Consider the following 21,290-nt stretch of genomic DNA (forward strand, 5'->3'; position numbering starts at 1 on the left):
AAAACGACTTGTTTTCGAATGGATTGTATTGAAGCAATCTTCCTTGTTTTTCTCAAACTTTCCTCGACCTGAGCGCGTTTTTATGAGTCAAGAGCCCGGTTTCACATCTCTGTTTTGATTTTCTCAGAAGCTTTCAGTTCTTCGGTTTTGTAATTTTTCAGATTGAATTACCGAACGTTTCGCACCAGGAATTACCATAATTTTAGACTCTTCTCTTCTGATAGTACCTTGCTCTTAATTACATATTTATTTTATATACCAAAATCGAGATTCCTCACGAGTGAATCGTGCCTGTATTTTCTAAAGGTCTCTGCCATTTTCTCAAGATCCTTTTAAACTTCTTTTAGCCCCTAAATAAAATCGGAAATCACAAATTGAACGTTGTCTTGTGTGCGTATAATCAGCAACGTATAAATAAATACATACATTTTCGTGAATTCCTGTTAACGTAGGCATTCGCGTTTATATCGATTAATCTACTCACGCGACCGTACGTTTAATTTTAAGTGGCACGTGCCAGGGTTATTAGAGCTTTTCCTGCATCTGCTCGGAGGAAAATTATTCGTAACCTTCTTTTTATTGCATTCAAATTACGTTTAATTGTCTGTAACATTGAATTGTCTCCTAGCCATTTCACTAATAATGCACTATTACATTCCTCGTCTATTCATAGCATCTTTTTTCATTTAAAATGTTAATTCCTATATGACAAATAAACAAAAATGTCCTAAATTGCAGGACTGCTTCTGCATTACAGTAATTTATTCATCAAACGTCTAATCTACACGAACCAGTTCGCGGAAGCAATTATCCGAAGTAACTGTACGACCAATTTCACTGGAGAGTTGAAAATCGTAGACATTATTACGCTTACACCGTTGAAGCAAGACAGGCATTAGATAATCATTATGACCCATAAATTCCCTTGTGTAGGTGATCTACTCAATCAGAGCAACTCGAAAAGTATAAAATCAAATTTATCTACAATCCAATAATAATACTGTTCTAACCAACAGGCCCACCCCTTTTTCAAATGCTGCATTTCACTTGCAATAACCTATATGCTATTTCCTTCAGCTTCGTGCACATAAACAAGACTTAAAACTCGAATCAGACCAACAGAGAAGCAGAGATGAGCAAAATTGTTATTTAAATAAACATTTCGAATAACGAGTAGAAGTTAAAGAAATTATTCGTCATGTGTCTAATAAAATTAATCCGGATTTTCGAACCTCGAATAACAAATACGGTTAAAGTAACTTTTCAATCATTTTTATTTAATTAATGCCCAAATCTGCAGAGAAGTACTTGAACATCAAAACCCATTTAAATATGTATACCACAAACTTTGATTTTAATGCAAGATTTACCTTAAACATTATAATCCAGTTAAACCGCAGGAAAAAGATTGATTTTCCATATAAAACTTGCCTTCGAATCTCATTCAAAATTTCATTCCACATCTGTTGCTACTGTAGGAGTAAAAGGAACTTTATCGCGTGCACTCTTGACATTGTCGATTACTGTTCCGCTGGTATTCTGATATCCTCGGCTCAGGATGGTATAAGGCGTGAAACCCGATCGACTAAGGCCAAGTACGGGCCAGGAATTGCGGGTGTTGGGTGGCCTGTACGTGTGTCCGTTTCTATTTTCGCGCGGGAATATTTTTATCCGACGGTGCTGTAAAGCGAGTATGTACAATACGCTTCTTCATCTCCACTCCGTCTTCTCCTCTTTCATTCCCTTTTTCTTTAATTCCCCATTTCCGCTCGTCCGCGAGTTACGTCTTTCTTTGATATCGTTCGTTGCACCATCCTTTCCTTCCTCCTTCGCATATCCGCGGCGTACCAGCTCCGTGATTAATTTACCCTTGCTATCGTTTGTTAAAATGCCCCTTTCAAGCGCAGGGGACTTTGGAAGATCGGGGAGACCAATAGCGCCCGCACGCGTGGTGTACATGTCTACGTTCCTAAACTATACCCGGGCTATTTTATCATCAATGGAAATTCAATTAGACATCATAGTTGATACGAGGAAAGGCTCGAACTGATATGAATCGACTAAGAGCAGAGGTTTAAAATAGCGCGAAGGAGTCCCACTGAAAGTTGTTTAAATTACATAGCAGGTCTCGTAAACAGAAGATTCAACAGCTGGCGAAGAACTTGGCTTCTGCCTCGATAGCTCTCCAATTCTACGAATAACACAAATGGAAATACTCCAACAATATAAAAAAAGAAAGAACACCAAGGTAGAGATTCCGTAGCTGACCTAACCTTCTCACAAATTCCTTCAGCATTCCAAACTAGCTCCCACACAGTAACTACCATCCGCTCGATGCACAAGGACCTCAGCATCATCGAGCCACCGAGCGTGCATGACAAGTCCTCTGCCATCTTCGCCCGAAGCCCTCCAATAAATATCAACCGGGTGGCCATAAGTCAGAAGTATTCCTCCCTTTGAGATCCAAAGGTCACTGACAGCGTTCCCCTTAAAAATAGGAGGCGCGATCTTCGCAGGCCTCTTATTCCCGCGTTTATTATTACGCGCGAGGAAGCCGCGAGCGCCGAGTAACTATTTATACGTGGAGCATCGACGTTTCGATGAGCTTAAAAAGAGCATTACGAGAAATTATACGTGACAGGTGTGTAGAGGCGAGCGCCCAGGCATTCCACGGGTGATCCGTCGCGTAATAAATGCCATCCGAGCTTCCCTTCTGTACGATTTCGAAGCCTTGCCTCGGTGGTGTCCGTAGCGTGCCCACACGCGGCGATGGTGTAACAGTGTGGCGGTGTAACACCTCGCACAGTCGCTCCCGACGATTTGCATGCGGCCATTTGTTTCAGCCCCTTCCATTTGCTCACGGCCGTTTACACCGGCCCAGAAAAACGCGCGGAGACGCGCGTCTCACGCTCGCTGTTCAATCCGACGATGTTTCATTAATGAGAGTTTATGAATATTCCGCAATATCCAGGCTGCGCCGCGAGCGAACTCGCTCCGCCCACGAGCAGCCTTTCCTTTGCACCCATATACATACGTTTGTATCGATAGTCCGATGAAGGGTCGAAATTCAAGGGTGTCGTCCAGTGGAAGTGGCGGATGAAATTGAGACGCGAGAAATAAAGGACGTTAAGGCGATTAATTATGCTTTAATTAACTTATATGTACAATTAGGTGAGTCTTGATCCGAGTAGACAAGTTTGACTACTCTGAACTTGTGTCATAGGTGTGTGCGTTGTTCGTTTTTTTAGCTGGCTCTGATTAGATACCCAGTTAGTTGATATTCATAGTTGAGTCAGATCCCACGGTGGTAATGATTTACGTTTCGCTCGTGGATATTGAAATGGGCAGTTTGCATTCTGTTGATTGGAATAAATTAATGCCATGAATAGATGTTGCAGTATGTTACTTGCTGTCTCGCGAGAAACACTATGGTTGCACGAGAGCTGTTCAGTGGGTGGAGTATTTATTTTATGATGCCAAAATTCAGATCAGTTCTTGACGTAACTTGTTCTGTAATGGCACTTATCTCGGCGCCCCATCGCGTAGCTATCTTATTCGTACAGTAAAAGGCCCCTTTAGAGAAATCTGTATTCCAAAGATCCCTACTGGCTGCAAAATTCCTCTCTGACAGGACACTTGCCTCAACGTCCCATCAGCTGTCTTATCCCTTATGCAACAACCTCTTCTGCTGGTTTATCGATCGTTTCGGGCAGTCGACGTCCGACAATTCACCAACTATTTATAGACGTATGAAATATAAGACAACGCTATATTCTTCCCAGCTGCATTCTTCTAGCGCAGCAGCCATCTTGGCAGCAGTCTAGCACTCAGAGTGCAAAGTAAACATTGCGCTCGAGTCTAGACGACAGCCATGCCAAATATCCAAAGTTTTATCCTCTAGTTTCACGTAGAGTAGTATCCTCGAGTCTTCCTCCCACGAAGAGGTCCTCGAGCTCTCTTTCAATTATCGCCTCCCTGAATGAAAGTAGATCCCACGTGCTGGACTCGGCGATAACCACGATACGGTTCATCTTTCAGGGGGCACTATGCAGACCGAGGAAGTCGTGGCTCGTGCACAATCTACTGGTATAGACGGTGGCCCCACGGACAGCACAGCTTTGCAGCATCATCTGCATCACCCGTCGCACATAAAGTGTCCGTTGCCACCTCTGCTCCACATGGCGGTGAAGCAGGAGCCCCAGGAGGAGGAGGAACGGAGTCGTGACACGAACGCGCTGAGGTGAGCCTACGACTATGCTAATCTGTTCACCCTCGGACGCGGAGTACATTTAGACCCGTCTTAAATACCAAAACCGGTACTTACTATTACAGTTAATTTTTTTTGGGGGGAAAATAAGGATTTTAGATCATGGCTAAATCTAGTAGAAATTCAAATGCTCGATATGTCAGTCAATTGAAATGATTCGAGTTAGAATAATTTTTCGAACAAGGTGACATGTATCTTGTTGAACTTAGTATCTTGCAATCTGCTTGTAAGAAGAAAAAGTCGTAGATAACTCGTGGGAGACAGATTAATATTCTACTCGGAAAATAAATGGCTGTCTCGAGAAAATTGTTCGTTATCATCATGTAAGACCTGAGTTATGAGATACGTATTAGTTACTGTTACTACTTGTTACGATTTTTAACTAGATAATGGTAAGCTAGCAAGGGAGAAATATTTTTCATCTAATGAACGGTCTGTAGGCATTTATTAGCGAATGATGTTATTCTTAAGTAACAAAATATAACAAACTTTGACCGCTCCAAAATGTATTAGTGTTTTATGTACATTTAAAATATGGTTGCAAAGTGTTGGGGTCAGTAATAACAGTATTTACCGTTTACCTATTTCGATACACTTGAAAGCACTTTATAGATGTTTGCATAATGTAGGAAACGTTCTTTAACGCGTGTCTTGCGGAAACTTTCACTTCGCTCTGTTTCTTATTCGTTTCGATCTGAAATCGAGGAAAGTGGATGTGGAAAGGAAAGTTTCTTTGCCTAGTCGTCACGATAGACGATTAATGGTAAATTTGATAGTCCGCAAGTGGATGCAAACACTTCCCCGAAGTCTGTCGATGGCAAACATGGGCATGGGCACGAAACGGGCCATCATCAGATGCAGGAGTTGGAAGAGAGTCCAGGGCAGACGGTTTCGGAGTTGAACAGCAGAGGAAGGCCAAGGTAACTTGTTACTTATATCCTTTTCTTAGTAAATGTTAAATTCATATGAAAAATTATTAAGAACAGACAGAGGATAATCGTTTGAATATTTAATTCAGACGAATGAAACAGAGCTCGTATTTTAGGACAAATGTGCCCAAAATGAAATTTTTAAAATAAAATACCATTTTATTGAAGCATTATTTTAATATATTCTTAGTTAGTAAAAAAGTTTACAATGTAATTATTTAATTTTATGCTACACAATACACTCTTGCACATTCCTAAACGATCGTATAAAAAATACGAATTTCTACTACAAGACGAAAGAAAGGAACCCCAAACTCCAGTAATAAAATCCACAGATATCAATCACAAATGTTTCAACAGATTAAAAGCGAAAATACCAAAGTACTACAGGAACCCTGCAAACTAATTACTTAATCTTTAATTTTCAATTAAATTTAACATAAAATTATTTAATCTTTAATTGTCAATTAAATTCAACATAAAATGATTTAATTTTTAATATAATTTACACCAAAATAATTCCACAATTACAATACCATAAATAATCTATCCATTAGCTGCATTAGCTTTACACTTAACGATATACATTACGACTAAAACGGCTCAACTTCTTCCACTCAAACGTTCATCATACCCTCAAAATGTCTGCTGTTTCGAATCGCGACGTTTCCTTCCACTCCTACATAGGTATGCTCCAAATCGGCTGACACGTTCCCTGCTCTAACGACCCCTTCTACGTAAAACCCGCGTCGCCGGAGAGTGCACTTGAGACGGGCAACGGCGAGGATAAGCGCCTAGGGGAAACTGGTTCGTTACCCTGGTGCATCGAGTCCTGAAGTGGCGAGGGCAAAAAATGATTTCTTGGCTGAAATGCCACGAGTCGATTACCGTTATTGAATTTCATTAAAAACCGACGGTGGAAGAGGAGCGCGTTGCGTGCATACGCTCCAAGGTGCCACGTTACGCGGCTCAAACTGCTGCCGAGGCGTGGTTCGGAATGCAGCCGCGTAGAAAACGACATTAACGAAACGCCCGTATCGCCGGTGGGTAATTATCGTTATTAAGGATGCGAGTCAAACGCGTCTTCCACGGCTCGGGGCGAGGAGGCGGCGTGGAACTCGTAACGAGAAATTAATTGGGGAGCTCAGAAATTTGCGGGAGCATTAGCTAGTACGCAAATGCAGGGGGGAAACGAAATTAACTTATGCTAAGACACCCTGGTAGAAATACAATGATGGGGTGGAGAATTGTGGCTTCTGACGTGTGACTACCTTGGAAGGAAAAGTAATTTGTTGGAAATTGTACTGTTCCGTAAAGAAGACAGAGTAGGATCCCTTTGATATGTCGAAATGTAGATCATACTCCTAATACAAATTTATGAAACATTCTTTATCAATTTTCTTCGTGTAGTAGGTACTTTGAAGAATAACACTGGATAAATTATAGAAACTAAAGAATACCCGAAAGTATTGGAGACCGGGGCAAAATCGGGACGTTAAGGAGAAAAGCTCAAAACTTTGACATTCTTAATGTAAAAAAGAAACTGCAATTAGGATTTATTAGAATAAACTCTTTATTAAATAATAGTATATATCCAATTTTTTTAATAGAAGAACAAATACAAAAAAATAACGATTTAAAATATGATCCGTTTTTACAGTGTTACCCCATGGCATGGGTAAAACTGGGTACCATCCTTCATACTGCCCCTAGCACCTATAACAACGAAACTCATCTAATTCTTCGATCCCCCAACCAGTTAGAACAAGCTGTAAACCGCACCCAATCTTTATTCATCTTCAATGAACCATATGATTCTTGGACATAAATGCAAATGTCTTCACGGTTTTACCCAGATACCCGGTTTTGTCCGAGTTTCCCCTATACACCAAGCTCCCAGCTCAAATACCTTTCCAGAAACATATACCTAAAAAAAATAGTCAGAGTTTCTAGTTGTAAGGAGAATATATCCACGCAAGTTTCGCGCCCTGTCACCCAAACTCTTACCACACTCACGACAGAAACTGTTAGCCACGAGTACTGTTAAAACGAGCAAGATGGTGAATGTCTGTTGCAGCCGTGGCCGCAGGAAGTCGCGATGGAAGCTCAAGTTCCACCACCAAGCACTGCCCCCGGAGTACCTGGATCACTACGAGGCGTCCCTCGCCCAGGAAGCCCTGAACTCGTCGCCAACGCACATGGCGGAGCCGACGATTCCAAGCCCAGCGCCGACCAGCTCGACCTCCACGCCAAGTCCCATCGCGGACGTGCACGGTTGGCTGCAGCGGATCGCCGCGATGCAGCAGGAGCTCTGTCCCCAGGTCCCGTCCCCCCAGTGTCCGGCGATGAACTCGGGCCAGCCGTCGGGCTCCAGGAGGTCCGTGATCACGTCCACCTCCTCCCATGCGTACAACCCTACTCACCACAACCACAATCAGCAGCAATCGCAAGCGTCCAGTAGGCCGCCGATGAAGTACTCAGATCTGCCGTACATGGGCGAGATCACGCTGGACAACAGCAAGCCGCGAAGAGGTCGGAAGCCGAAGAAGGCGGACATTTGCCACTTAATTTACAAGAATTACGGCACCATACTTCCCGGCACACCTGGCCACGAGGAGAGGAGGCTGTCGCCAAGGGACAAGCTCGACTGCCGTGAGAGAGTGTCCCCTCAGATCCCGTTTCAGAGGACGGACGTCCAGAACAGGATCAGTAGCCTGTTGGAGAAGAGGCTCACGCAGGAGTCACGCCGGAGCTTCGGGCTGATGGAGAACTCGAAGGAGCAGGACGAGCCGCTGAACCTCTGCATCAGAGACCTGAACCAGCTGAAGATAAGGTTGCTGCGGAAGCACGGCAACGTTTACGAGTCCGGCCAAGTGAAGAGCGAGACTTCCAGCGACGGAGAGGATGTCGAATGCATAGGCACGTCGTTTCCCGAGGCAGGCTACCGTCCGGCGGACCCCCTCGGTCATGGTGGCAGCAACGTGAACCATAATAACAACATAATCGATCCCATGTTGGGTGGAAACCCAGGGTTCGTCTACTGGCCGAACGCGGGCGTGTTCATACACCCGATGGCGCTGCAGTCGCAGCTGTTGTACTACCAGAAAATGGCCCAGAACGACAAGTGTTACCCGAGACTCGCGGACCAGGCCCCCAAGGAGCAGAAGATCGTCCCAAAATCGATCTACTCCATGCTGGAGACGAAGAGCCCTCCTCTGGCATTACCTCCGGTCCCACCGTCCCCTCAAACTATCGCTGCACCTCCTCCAGTCTCACCCAGGCCCAAGAGGAATGCGCCGGTGGGCCAGAGCCAGGGCCAGCCAACCAAGAGGAAACGTTCAGCGATCTTCATACCACCGATGCCCACGGAGAACAACAACAACCCCGCGACAGAAGTGAGCATATGCAAGTTCAAGTTCACAGGGGGCGCGAAGCCTACCCTCCAGGAGAAGAAGAGCTTGTCAGTGGACTCCGGAGGCAACTTCAGGTATTACAGCGGCACTGGGGACAAGAGCATGCGCGGCTACGAGTTCTTTCCGCGTGAGGCTCTGCAGCAGTCCGCTGGACAGTCCGGCTCCTCTACAGGGGCGTTCCTGAACGCAGCTGGCGAGAGGATACCGCCCGTGCCCTGCCAAAGGGCTGTCGCTCAGGAGGAAGGGCGCCGCAAGAGGAAAACTCGCAAGTCCCTGCAGAGGGAGAAGCTCGAACAGACCTTCAAGGAGAAGGGCTTCCTCATTCAGACCCAGCAGCTCGAGTCCGCAGAAGGAGCCACCTACTGTAAGTTCAGGCAGCTTCGGAAGTTCACCAGGTATCTGTTCAGAAGCTGGAAGGACTACCTTCCCGGCAATGTGCGCGAACTGACTGGCGCCGCAGACGGCGAGGTGCCCGAAGGGGATGTCGAAAGTGACACAAGCGTGTTGCCCTCGCCTGTTCCCCATCCGAACATGGTGGACGTGTCGACGGGGTTCGTTGACGAGCATCGAGCCCTACCACTCACGTGAAACGTCGGCCGTTGCTGCCCGAGGCGATCGGTTGGTTTCAACTTGGCGCTACTTTCGGCGGCTTCGTGACCCCACCGCGGATGACGCGGGAAGCTCGCGGGCACTGGCGAGGGCCGACGATCGGCTCGTGATTTAAAGGGATGTTCTGCTCGTCTGATCTCAGAAATTCCGCAGCGCAGTAGGACTCCCTGATAGCTTCGCGATTATGGACCAACCGCGAACTCTTTCAGAGGTTTCAGAAAGGTTCGCGACTGTCTGCGCATCAGTGTCTTCGGGCTGTTTATGGAATTGGAACCGAGGTGTCAAATTCGTGGTTGAATAATGCATCAGCAAAGAATTGGAAGAATTAAAAGAATTTTCTAAACTACAGTAATTTAGAAATGAGTGATTTTGCATACATTCAGCTAAAAAATAATGCAAATATAGTCCCGCGACGTGATCGTACCAATTTACTAAAAGCATTTAAAAGGAAAGCAAAGTAAAACTGAAAGTATATATATTTCAATTTTACATTTATTAGTAGTTGTTAACCCATCGTGTTTCTTTTCTGTGCGCTCACTTCGTGCGGTCTGGTGGGCCAGTCGCTTAGGTCGGTCCCAAAAACTGACGGGGATAGCTCGCGAACCTTTATGGAGTGTTCGAGACGAACCTATAGAGGAGTCCTACTGTACGTTGAGTCGAACGATTTAGGGGAGTGGGAAGGACGGTTCGACTGCGTTCAGGGCGTCTTGATGTTGAACGTAACTTGACTCCTAATATCAATTGCAAATAAAAAGGATTCAACAGTTTGGAGAAGACTGATCGATGAGAGCGGCCTTACTCTTTGTTCGCGAACACAGAGATCGATTTAAATATATATTTTTATGCCTAAAATAATGTTTCGTGAAGATGATGGAGGGTGTGTATGGATCAAGTGAAAGTTTGAGTACAGAGTTCGTCGATGCAGAAATTTATGGATATTAAGTGGGTGATTGGAATGATTGGTAACGTTGGGATAATTGTATTTTGATAACCAAGTTTTTAACGCGTACTCGAGATACTCGGGTCGCGATATTTCTTTGCTCTGTTTCGAGCTGTTTAATAAAAGTAGAATGAGCTTGAGGCTTGATAGGGACCTACGTTACAGCTGCTGCGAACATCACTCGCATTTATGGCATTCAGCGATGTCTAACTGCCATATTATCGTACCGTTACGGGTTCCCGTGATTTGTAGTTGGCAGAAAGTGTAGGTAATTAAAGGGAGTTGTGTCATCGAGGGTTGGACGTATTTATGGCCTATACATTTCACTCGATATCGCGGGGTATTTAGAATGGCAATTTTGGTTGTTTCTTACGAGCAGGCTTCAAAGTTGAATGTGTTAAACACGCAGGACAATTGCTCAATTTTTATCGGCTATCGATGTGAAATAGTTATATAGGTACGTAAATATGTACCAGGACTTTGAGGAATGTGTAAAATACGTCTACTTGAATCGTGTTTGAAGTACACCACGCTATTCCTGCAGGAATACACGATCTAGTACTTTGGAGATTTTTATTGAAGAATATGACGAATTAAAGACAATATTTTGCAGCACAAAGTATCTGAAATTTTGAAAGTGCTATCAACATGCAGTTGCACCCACTTGCTGATTTGAAAATAGTTTACAGCTACAACTGGATGATATCGAAACGATATTTGCAGCCCGGTACAGTCACGTTCCAATTGACACGTGAATTAATTTCATTACTGATCAACTATAGCACAAGGATTTCATCGTCACCAGGCTTTATTAGCACGCTGCGCGGGCGTGTCTGTCGTTTGCGTTCTAGAGAAAAACGTAGTAGTACATAGAATGTTAATAAGAAATTAATAATACAATTCGATGGGATTCAGTTGTTGCTGTGCTACTTCATAGCAGAGTTCTAGGAAATTAAATATGATCGCAGTGTTTAATTCAGATCTGCGATGGTAATCCATAACTTGCTGCTAATCGACAAGTGCGTAATATATACTACGAAATCTCTGGATAATTATTCGTTATGAGATTCAGAAATCTATAATTCATTTCACGCAAAAAAAAAAAACAGTACTATAAAACCCGATAAAAATACAATGCTATGCGATACACTGACTACTCTTCAGCAAAACAGTTAGGAGTACCTAATATTATTTTCTGTTCCATATCAGTAAAGTGGAGCTCGCACTATCACAGTCATCTTAACGCTTTGAGTGGCGCAAGCTTTTAAAAAATGCTACTTCAAGTTGGTCAGGCGTTACTGCTGTCAAATGGATTAAGGGGATATTTATTTTTTTTTAAACTTGAAGACTTCTTTAAACAAACGGTTGTGTACATACAGATTTAATTAAAAAAGCCTTCAAGTTTTTCCCCCCAAAAATTCCGAATATACATGTTTTTTTAGACCTCACAGGTAGGCATAACCCCTTAACAACGTGGCATTAGCAATCCCATAAGAGGGAGTCGGAAATGAGAGACCCCGGGGTCAGTGTTTGGCGGAGCTGGTTAGGCGGCTATCCACTACGCAGAGGACCCGCAATATCGTGGGTTCGAGTGAGTCCCATCGTCCGAGGTCCTTTTTTCCGAGACTCTCGAACACAGGAATTACGAAACCTATTCCTACAATAATAATAATAATAGTAATAATAATAATAATAATAATAATACTGTCGAGAAACTTTCACTTATTAGCTCCAAGCAAATAATCGAAGATACTCGGAGAGTACTTCCGATGCTTTCCAGAAAATATGAACATCCAAGCACACCAAAACTCATACGATCATCTGCAAATCAGCAAGTAGGTCGTGTCCTGCAACAGTGTCTCAATCAATTCATCGATGGGAAACTCGATTCTTGTAACGGTGTAATTGAAATCTGTAATTAGAAACCGGAGAATGAGAGCGGGATAGGAGGGATGGGTGAAAGTGAGGAGGAGAGAGAGAGAACAGGTGGCGATAGCCGCGACGATAACGTCGTCGCGGCTTGTTTTAATAATAATGTAAATTCGATCGTAGCTCCGTGCCAAAGATGGGAGACTGGAATGTACATAGCGCTGAAAGAACGTGTTAACCAAAGAGTGGTTTCGTGCTCACCGATTAGAAGCGGATGCAACGATAATCCTGTGTTTGAGAGAGGGGCGGCGGGGGGTGGGCAGGGGTCGTGTGGCGATAAATTCAGGTTTCCATCGGCTAGAGCCAGCCGAGGGGGACTTCCTCCGGCCGATTTTGCAATGCATTTCGCGGGGCTCGCGCCTCGAAACGCGGAGGACAGTGGAGGAACAGGCGTGGGGCAAAGAGAATGGGACTCGGCACAGTGGAGAACAAACAAAATGGTGGATGGAGGAAACGAGCGATGCCCGTCGGTTATCGATATTTTATTTTACTTCTTAATCGTAAGCTACACGTCGGATTATTTAATAACGCCTAACGAAATCTAGTCTTATTTATACTCTTTGTTAAATCAAAAGCCGTGGTTTTTCTCTCTTTTTTTTATTATTATTACAACATGCAACGGTCTATTTATGTACGTATATGGCGGTCGGCGTTTCGCGTCGAATCAAGCCGCGACGGAGGGGGGTCGTGTGTGCGAATAATCACTAAAGGATCGCGGAGAGAGTGTCCTTTCGGTGCAAGTGTCGGGGTGTTGACGGGGGGAGCAGGGAGTTTCAGCGCGGGGTGGTTCGCGCGACGTTGTAAGCGCGACTGAAACGATCGTACCTGAGGTGCTCGCGGCGCTCGTCCTTCGGCAGGACACATACCCGTTGATTTCTCGCTACCAACATGCCGGGCCGCGGTTTCGTCGCGTTGCGGAACCTCCGTTCGCGCTCGGAGGCTGGAGAACGCTCGGGCGATGGTTATTGGAGAAACGAGGGGTGAGGTGGAACAGGAACCGTCCTATATCCGTATCGTTATTATCCTGTGCAACGTGAAACCATTTTGTACGTATTGCCGATTGTAAATTGATAGATTCTTATAGTCTGTAATAATAAAACGTAATTGTTACTGATACATTTCGAATGCCTGCCCGTTTATTCAAATGTTATTGATGGGAGACACTTTCCCGTTCTCGATTGACAATTTTTTTTAAATGCAAACTGCAGGTGAAATGACATTGAACTCTCTGAATTGAAAGGAGAAAATTAATTTGGAAATTAAATTGCAACCAAGTCTATCCTACATTACAAAATATTGCAATGGAGAATGTTATTTATAAGTTACAGCACGTAACGTGGGTATACGAGATTCATCTGTGAAGAAGATCGAAGAACTTAAATTAGAATAGAGACAAATATATGGACATGTAGGTATCACTGAAAAAAAAATAGAGAAAGCTATTTAATCAATCCCGATTTTTTACAATTTGGTTTCCATTTTGTGGGGTACCATATGTCCCCAAATTCTTCGCTCTCTTTTCTAGATCACTCCATACCCCATTAGGGTTGCGGAGAACGTTCCTGGAAGGAACTTAATTGGATCTACTCTGAAGGGTTTCATTGATGCACCGGTAGGGCCGAGGGTCCCAGTGCATCGGGCCCACGACCCACGACGCAAGTTGGCTGGACAGGTAGACGCGTGCACCAGCACACGCATGCATGCACGCAGAAAAGGGATAGGGATGCGTGTGCACGCACTCCACGACCGATTGGTCTCTGCTTCGGTGAGTACAGCCAGCCATTCATGCATACGCCCATTCATACGTCTCTCCGGCTCACCTTGAAGACTTTTTATCGCCGTTCGATGCGGTGGACGTGGCTTTGAAGCGACGATCCTCGGGGCCTCGCGACAAAAGCATCCTTCTGCGAGTATCCACCGAAAGAGAACCTCCATGTTGTTTGTCACGAATTTCGCTCCAACTGACCGTGAATTCACTGTGAATTTATTAAGAAATCTGAAATCTAGCCGGAGGAATTCTTAGCGTGGAAACAGTGGATCCTTGCTGTCACGTTAGATCCTTTGTAGTGTTTTCATTATTCTTTGAGCTTTGGTTAATTATAATACTAACAATTTATACTAATTATTAGTGGTGTTCTTCTTTAAGTATATATATTAAGTAATATTTCCTTTTCGAGTGTTATCTTCTCTTTGATGCAGGCAGAATTTGAGTCTCCACTTTGCCTAATCTTTTCCTAAGTTACTTTTCAACGTGAGTGAGAAATCGATTTCAGAAAATTTTAATAGTAACAATCAGTCAATATTAATTCAGTGCAAAGGTGCCACCTGATTTTTCCGAGCAAGCACGTGTCATCGTTGCCATCAACGTCGCGTCTATTTTCAAATTCGATTGCCTCCCCTTGTAGGAGGGGCGCGAGCGTATTCAAGTGATTGTCCAAAGAGCTAAGCGTGACTTTTCCAAGCGAGTATGTGTCGTCGTCTTTCTTCTCGACGTCGTCGTTGTCGTCGTCGTTCAGTGTGGCGCGCACAATGACTGCAGGTTTCCTAATACGGCCTCGCCGAGGAGCCCGACGAAAAAAGAGGAATTTTGGCCACCACGAGGGGCCTGGGAAGGAACGTCTTTCGTTAGACGGTGCACGGCACAGAAATTTCATAATCAACCACCGGCAGCTTCGACGCGAAATTTTTTAACCTGATATGGAACCACAGCGATGTTATTAAGCAAAAATTGCGACCCTCGACGGTGTGTATTTTTTAAGCAAACTCGAGGCCAGCAAAATGATGACTTAAACCCCGCCTAATTCCACCTAGACTACATCATATTCCAATTTAATTAAAATCGCTGAACACCTTCAGTTCCAAATGTGATCGATTTCAGATAGAAAGATTCAGCCAAAAATTTCAAAATCGATTTAGTTTATTTTTTTAAGGATTTTTAAACCAGCAAAGCGATGAATGAAACCCCCGCTAATTTCCCACGATCCACATCATAAGTATTACTCCAATTCCATCAACATTAGTTTAGTTTCAGAAATTAGGATCAATGGCGCATATCTACCAATTTTGCCACAATCCGATCGAAAGTCCCTCGAGAAACTCAACACCACCCTATACAGCACGATACGCAGGCACCGCGAGTGCCCCTCATAACCGTTCGATTCGATGTCCCCAGCGATAACGAAGGACATCATAAATCCGATGCACGTCGTCGTTCTTAACACACGTCATCCCTTACCCGGTCAGACAATTTACGCCCGTGTAAAAATAAGCACCAAGTACGGCGCGCTGCCCGGCGCGATAAAGAATCCGCGGGACTCTTGTTTCCACGCGCATTATCCAGCCAAGATACCCCGGCGGGACACGGAGCGCGCGAGACAAATTGAAGTTTTTCGCGAACGAACCTGTCCGTAGAACCGCGAACCTGTCTTCCTTCGGCCGAGCCAGCCACGGCAGGCCCTTTCTATCCGATCCTGCTCGCCCGTTCGCTTCACGCTTCACGCTCGACGCGATTCAACGGCTCGCTAACTTCTTCGCGTCTCAACGGAGGCGGACGCACCTTAAATCGCCGATTTACTGGCCGCGCGAACTCCTTATCTTTCTGCCGTATAAGGGAATCGGCGACCCGCACGCGTTTGGACAAAGGAGCTTCTCGGAGCTGCTGCTTTTTAACCGACTTCAAAAAAGAGGAGTTTATAGATTCGACTCGTGTGTATTTTTTATTATTTTTTTATGTTTGTACCCGCATAACTCATCAGCATATGGATCGATTTTGATGATCTTTTTCTTATTCGAAAGAGACCGATGCCCCGGTGTTCCCATCCTAGACTCCATCAGCCTAGATTGCCAGTTCTGGTTAATAATAAAGACTATTTTTATCTAATTATTACGATTTTATATAAGTACGCGCATATCTCCTCAGCATATTGTGTTAATATATATATAAAACTAAAAAGTTAAAAATAAAAAAAATTTAAAAACAAATTAAAACAGACTTCAAAATAATAAAAATGCACTAAAAAGTAAAAAATAATTTTTTCCCTTATTTAATCTACGACTCTCAATAATGAGGCACCGATCAATCAAATGATGAGGCGCCGACTTAAAAAATACGAGAGTCTTAGATTAAACAGGGGAAAAAATTATTTTTTACTTTTTAGTGCATTTTAAATAAAATTATTTAAGATTTTGTATTTTTACACGATCTTCAAATAGGTGTTCCATTTTTCTTTGTTAACAAATATTTTTCTTAACAAAGTCTTTGATTTTCTTATAGTCTAAGGTCCACTTAAGACTCCTAGTGAAGCCTTGTGTCTTTTTTTCCTTCTGATTTTATGTTATCACCCTCGAAAGTTAGGCGTTCCATTCTACCCTGCTCTCCCCTATCTATTGTTAATGTGTTATCTTTACCTTATTAAATTTACCTTACCTTACATGGGGGGTTGCATGTTACTTGAATATTATAAAAGGGGCTGGCTACTCAAAAAAGGTTGGGAAACACTGTTATATGAGTATCCATCTTGTGGGATACTCATTTTATTATTTAATACTTCCATTTATTCTGCCTGCACTCATCTACATTATCCCACATTTCTGTCATCCTCCTCAAATTCATCCCCCTTTACATCGCCCTTCCATTAGCGTAACTCCACCTCAAAACATTTTAAACAATTTCCATTAAATTGCCCCTCGATTCTCCCACATTCATGCCAGAGTTTCCACACACCTTCCACAACGTCTACCACAGAGAACGAGCACCCAACGAATTTCAACCACATCGGTGCACCTCGCGAATAAATTAATTTCCAACAACCAACAAAACGTCCGCGATAATATATTCGACGAGTTTGAAACATTCGTCAGGAGGCGTGGGCGGAGCCACTGTTTTAAACAACTACCTGCACGCATTTAATTAAATCGAAGCTCGACCGCGGATGGCACGACGACGCCGTACAAGGTGGCCTGGTCTTAATTTGGCATTGGCGAAATAGTAACGCTGGTGTGGCTTAACGCTTTCATTGTCCTGTCTTACCAGCGAGGGTTCAACGAAACGTCGCTGCCCCGGTAATTAATTAACCGTATTTCGTCGAACGGCTTCCATTTACGCGCTCGCCACGGCTGTGCAGGAATCCATCGCGGGAAAACATCGCGGAATTATCTTCGGCCTGATCGCGAAATGCGTACTTCCTTTTAAGCGGCTCGTTCGATACCAGACCGCTTATTAAAGCGTGCTCGAGCTTCTGCAGCCTCGATTTATCAGGGCGTTCCATAAACGATGGAAATTTCTGTTTCTTCGATTACTGGCTTCCTGGAAGATCGAGCATGATCGTTTCTTATCGGGTGGTTAATTATTTATGTATCGTGGAAGATGCTTGTAGAAGCCTCTGTTTGGTGATTGCTTTCGGAACGGAGTAATGAGCTGCACGAGGGAACAATAAGAATGGCTGTAGGATTCGGTGAGGTATACAGAAATTTCTGTAGGTATCCTCGAAATAAATTTTAAAATCATTTCGATGTTCCTTTGAAATAGTAAGATACATGTCTTCTTGATTTACCCATTTGCATTAATTCGTCTGTTAGAAATTAAGGAAAAGTTGCGAAAAATTAAAGAAACCATCGTGATCAGTAACAAAATGAAGCCTATACCAGTTTTGTAATATCAGTTCACAGGTAACCGAAACTTTATACCTGATCTCTAAACACCCATCAACTCTCCCCACTTCTTACCTACCGCCCTATTTGTTCTATGTATTCTGAATATCGAAACGACCACTGATATGACTAAGGTCGAACGTAGCTTCGTACCCGCCAGTATTATGTCTGCCGTGACCGCGTGAAGACCTAATTTCGAAAAGCCTTTCCTATGGCTCGTCGCTGCTACGTCGAATCCATAATCGAACTTAACATTGAAACTTTACTGGTTACGTAACTGGAAACAAATTAAACGAACTATTATCACGCTGTGCTTTAGTGTGCATTAAATTCTTCAAGTAGAACCATATCATTTTCATCGCGTGCAAACGTTGCAATTTACGGATACGTCCGCGAGTGTTTTTTAACCCGGGTGTTTATATGTGTTCTCTCAGTGCATGCAGTGTGTGCGGGGAACGCTCATAGGCGTTCAACGACTATGGTCAAGAGATGCAATTAGACGAATTCCGCACGCGGCGTACGTCGAGCGTTCAATTGTCAGCACTCAAAGACCTAAGTATGAAATTACATAAAATAGCAACGGTTCTTTTACCACGGTTGATAGCGAGGACTTTATTGGGTTCATTGACAATGGTAGCACTTGTTACGTAAGTGGATAACAAATGCGTTTAATGTCGGGAAAGTAAAAGGCACATTCAGCTTCGGTGTGCCAGACGTTGTCAGAGCAAGTGAAAATACGCGTTACAGGCTCTCGTAATGCATTGGAACACTTCATGCGAATGGTATGATAAACGTGAACGTGTATTTGCTGGTGTTCCCCGCGTCCCAGCGCAACTGTTACTGACATTTAAATAGCGCGCGGCGGAAGTCGAGCTCCTAAGCTAGGAGTATGTACCTCTGTCTCGAAAGCGGAGTGTCGGATTGCGGAACGATAACTGACTTTTCGATGCATTCTGACACGAGTAACTTTCATGTTTCGACTTGTCATAATTTCCCTGCGCATTCCTGCGTAGGGGAGAGTCATACAGTACCGGCCAACGCCAGATCTCGCTTCTAATGTTAGTTAACTGCACTATCGATGGAGAAATAACTAAATACTAGAGTCCGCAGCAAGGTATTCTGAGCATTTATCGTTTACGCTGGTGTTCTAGACGCCAAAAGTTATTTTTCATAACTGATTTCTTATTTCTCAGGTAATTCAATAATTTTGTCACATTACGTACGTTATTTTTAGACTAAGAGCTGTACATACATGTCCTAGTTTTTCCAATTTGCTTTGTATATTTCGCGTCAAACCTAAAACTTTGTCCACGTGCTTATCGTACAGTATCGGCTAATTTTTTGTTTATTCTTTTCTGTAATTATAGTTTTTAAACATTCTTAAACATTCACAAACATTTTTACTAACATTATTAAATATTTAGACCTTACAATTTACTAACTAAGTAGTTGACCGATACTGGACGCCTATTTTTCGTTCGCTGCGAATTACAACTGTTTTATTCCAGCGAATTATTAATCCTTATGATCAAATTTAATAAAAAACGATTCATCCCCTTTTATTAAGCACAATTTGTACCACAAATTACTGTTCTGAAATTCGATTTCTACCAACTATAGCCCAAGATATAGTACAAAAACTTAGAGCGGCCGGTACTAGATGACAATTTTTCATTCGCTGCGAATTACAATTTTTTTTATTCCTGTGGATTATTAATCTTTATGGTAAAATTTCAGAAAATCGTTTTGCCCCTCTTGTTAAGCACTATTTGAGGTAATCAGTAGCAAAGATAGGTGGATGAAGAGGATAGAGGCTCGACATAGTTTTACAGTTAAATTCACGCTAGACTTTTAAAATATCTGTGTACTTCTCCCGAGGGAATTTAAACAGGAGGGAGGATTAGGAAGTGCTGCAAAGCAATTACGCCCGACGTGCCCGTCACTCTCGATCTTTAAATCCCTCATTCTACCTGCTCACCCGAAACCCCATCAATCAGAATGGAAAACGAAGCCACGCGTACCGGACCTGGCGCAAGCCCTCGGCATCGTTCGACGGCCTCCAGCCGTGACACTCGCGGTGCCCCCGATAAATTCTCCTCGATTAAGATGCACCATGTCGCCGCTCGCGCTCGCGCAATTCACGTAATTCGTGCAATTAACCCTTTAGAGCCGCATTCCCGGCCGTTCGTCGGCATCCGGGGGCCCTCGTTCGTTCATCGCGGTTTCGCGATCGGGGAACGGGTTCATGAATGAACCTGGCCGATGCCAGGCAAAAAGGATCGCTTCCCCCTTTCCTCCTCTTCTTTTTCTTTCCTTTTTTTTTTCCCTCTCCACCGTCCGCCGTCCTCGTCTGTCGTGGCGATCGGCGGACGGAGGCTTGCACGTAGAGAAACTGGTATCGGTACAATGCCGTCGGAATACGCTATCGGGCTCCCTCTATCTGGCCGCTATTTCAGCCTCCTGTTGGTCGCGGGACAAGAAACAGACGCCACCGGAAATCATCATTCTCCTCCCTCCGCCGCCTCCTCCGTCTCTCTGTCGTGGGTAGGTTTAATCGAGGGAAAACCGGAATACGGCGCGAGCTGACTGACAACAAGAGCAACCTGTCCCCGCGCGGGATTCCGCGCTCATATTTTTCACGTCCGACGCGGTGTCGTCCGTTTTTCTACGCGCATCCTCTCTGGCGATTAATTAGACGGCTCCTCGAGCCCCGCTTTGGCGGAGGCCGTGTCTCGGATGCTTGTTAGCTTACGGAAGAATTTGTGTTTACGCGTTATTGGCAGTCGCGGTTCTGCTGGCACCGCGAGTGGCGTCGGCGTGTTTTCACGCCCGGGGATTTGCATCTTCTGAATGCACTGCTTTCGAGTCTTTTCACGGCGATGTTTTTAGGGTAGCTTCGAAGCGCGGCAGAGTGTTTAGTTTGAAGGCAAACCGCGCAAGGAGTTCGATTTCTACGCTCTGGGAGCTTTTTTGGTGGAAGCCATCGCTTGGGTGACCCCACTGATTTAAGGGTACTAGGCAGTCGTTCCTGTCTAAAATGAAGCATTTCTGTTCCAATTAATTACAAAGAAACAAATTGAAACTGAGTCTTGTTCTTTGGCATGAAATTTATTAACATCAGCTTTAAAAAAACATGTTGGTTTTGTCAGAAATATACAGATGGATCATTAAAGAGGCTTTTTAAAAAAGTAACTCAAACACGGAGGTTCCAATCGATTCAAATCAAATTCGAGCATGTTCACAAAATGTGTAGTTTCGGACTAGACCTAAATTAAAGTTAATGCAAATTCTTATTCTTTATGAAAAGAAACTAAGACCTCATCTTTTGGGGCTTGGGGGATGGTAAAACCTCATCAATGGGGTCTCAATGAGGTTTTAGTTTCTTCACATAAAGAATAAGAGTGCTGCACACAGTTGTCGCCAGAAAATTTCAATACAAGTGATTTTTACCTAATTTAAAATTAATGCAAACTCTTATTCTTTATGAAAAGAAACTAAGACCTCATCGTTTTGAACGTGGGGGATGGTAAAACCTCATCAATGGGATCCAGAAC

At 43.8% G+C, this 21,290-nt stretch overlaps 1 protein-coding gene across 5 annotated transcripts in view; it reads left to right on the forward strand.

Annotated features, from left to right (window-relative positions):
* Positions 1-13,203, forward strand: part of LOC143367554 (uncharacterized) — a 62,577-nt gene extending 49,374 nt beyond the window's left edge. For all 5 annotated transcript variants that reach the window (XM_076809517.1, XM_076809516.1, XM_076809518.1 and 2 more), the window contains 3 exons: positions 4,039-4,240; positions 5,044-5,187; positions 7,274-13,203. In XM_076809517.1, the coding sequence (XP_076665632.1) occupies positions 4,047-4,240; positions 5,044-5,187; positions 7,274-9,197 (2,262 nt within the window). In that variant the 5' untranslated portion in view covers positions 4,039-4,046 and the 3' untranslated portion in view covers positions 9,198-13,203. The remainder of the gene's footprint in view (positions 1-4,038; positions 4,241-5,043; positions 5,188-7,273) is intronic.
* Positions 13,204-21,290: the final 8,087 nt, after the last annotated feature.

The sequence above is a fragment of the Andrena cerasifolii genome, chromosome 3 (genome assembly GCF_050908995.1).
Source record: "Andrena cerasifolii isolate SP2316 chromosome 3, iyAndCera1_principal, whole genome shotgun sequence".
NCBI classification, from domain to species: Eukaryota; Metazoa; Arthropoda; class Insecta; order Hymenoptera; family Andrenidae; genus Andrena; species Andrena cerasifolii.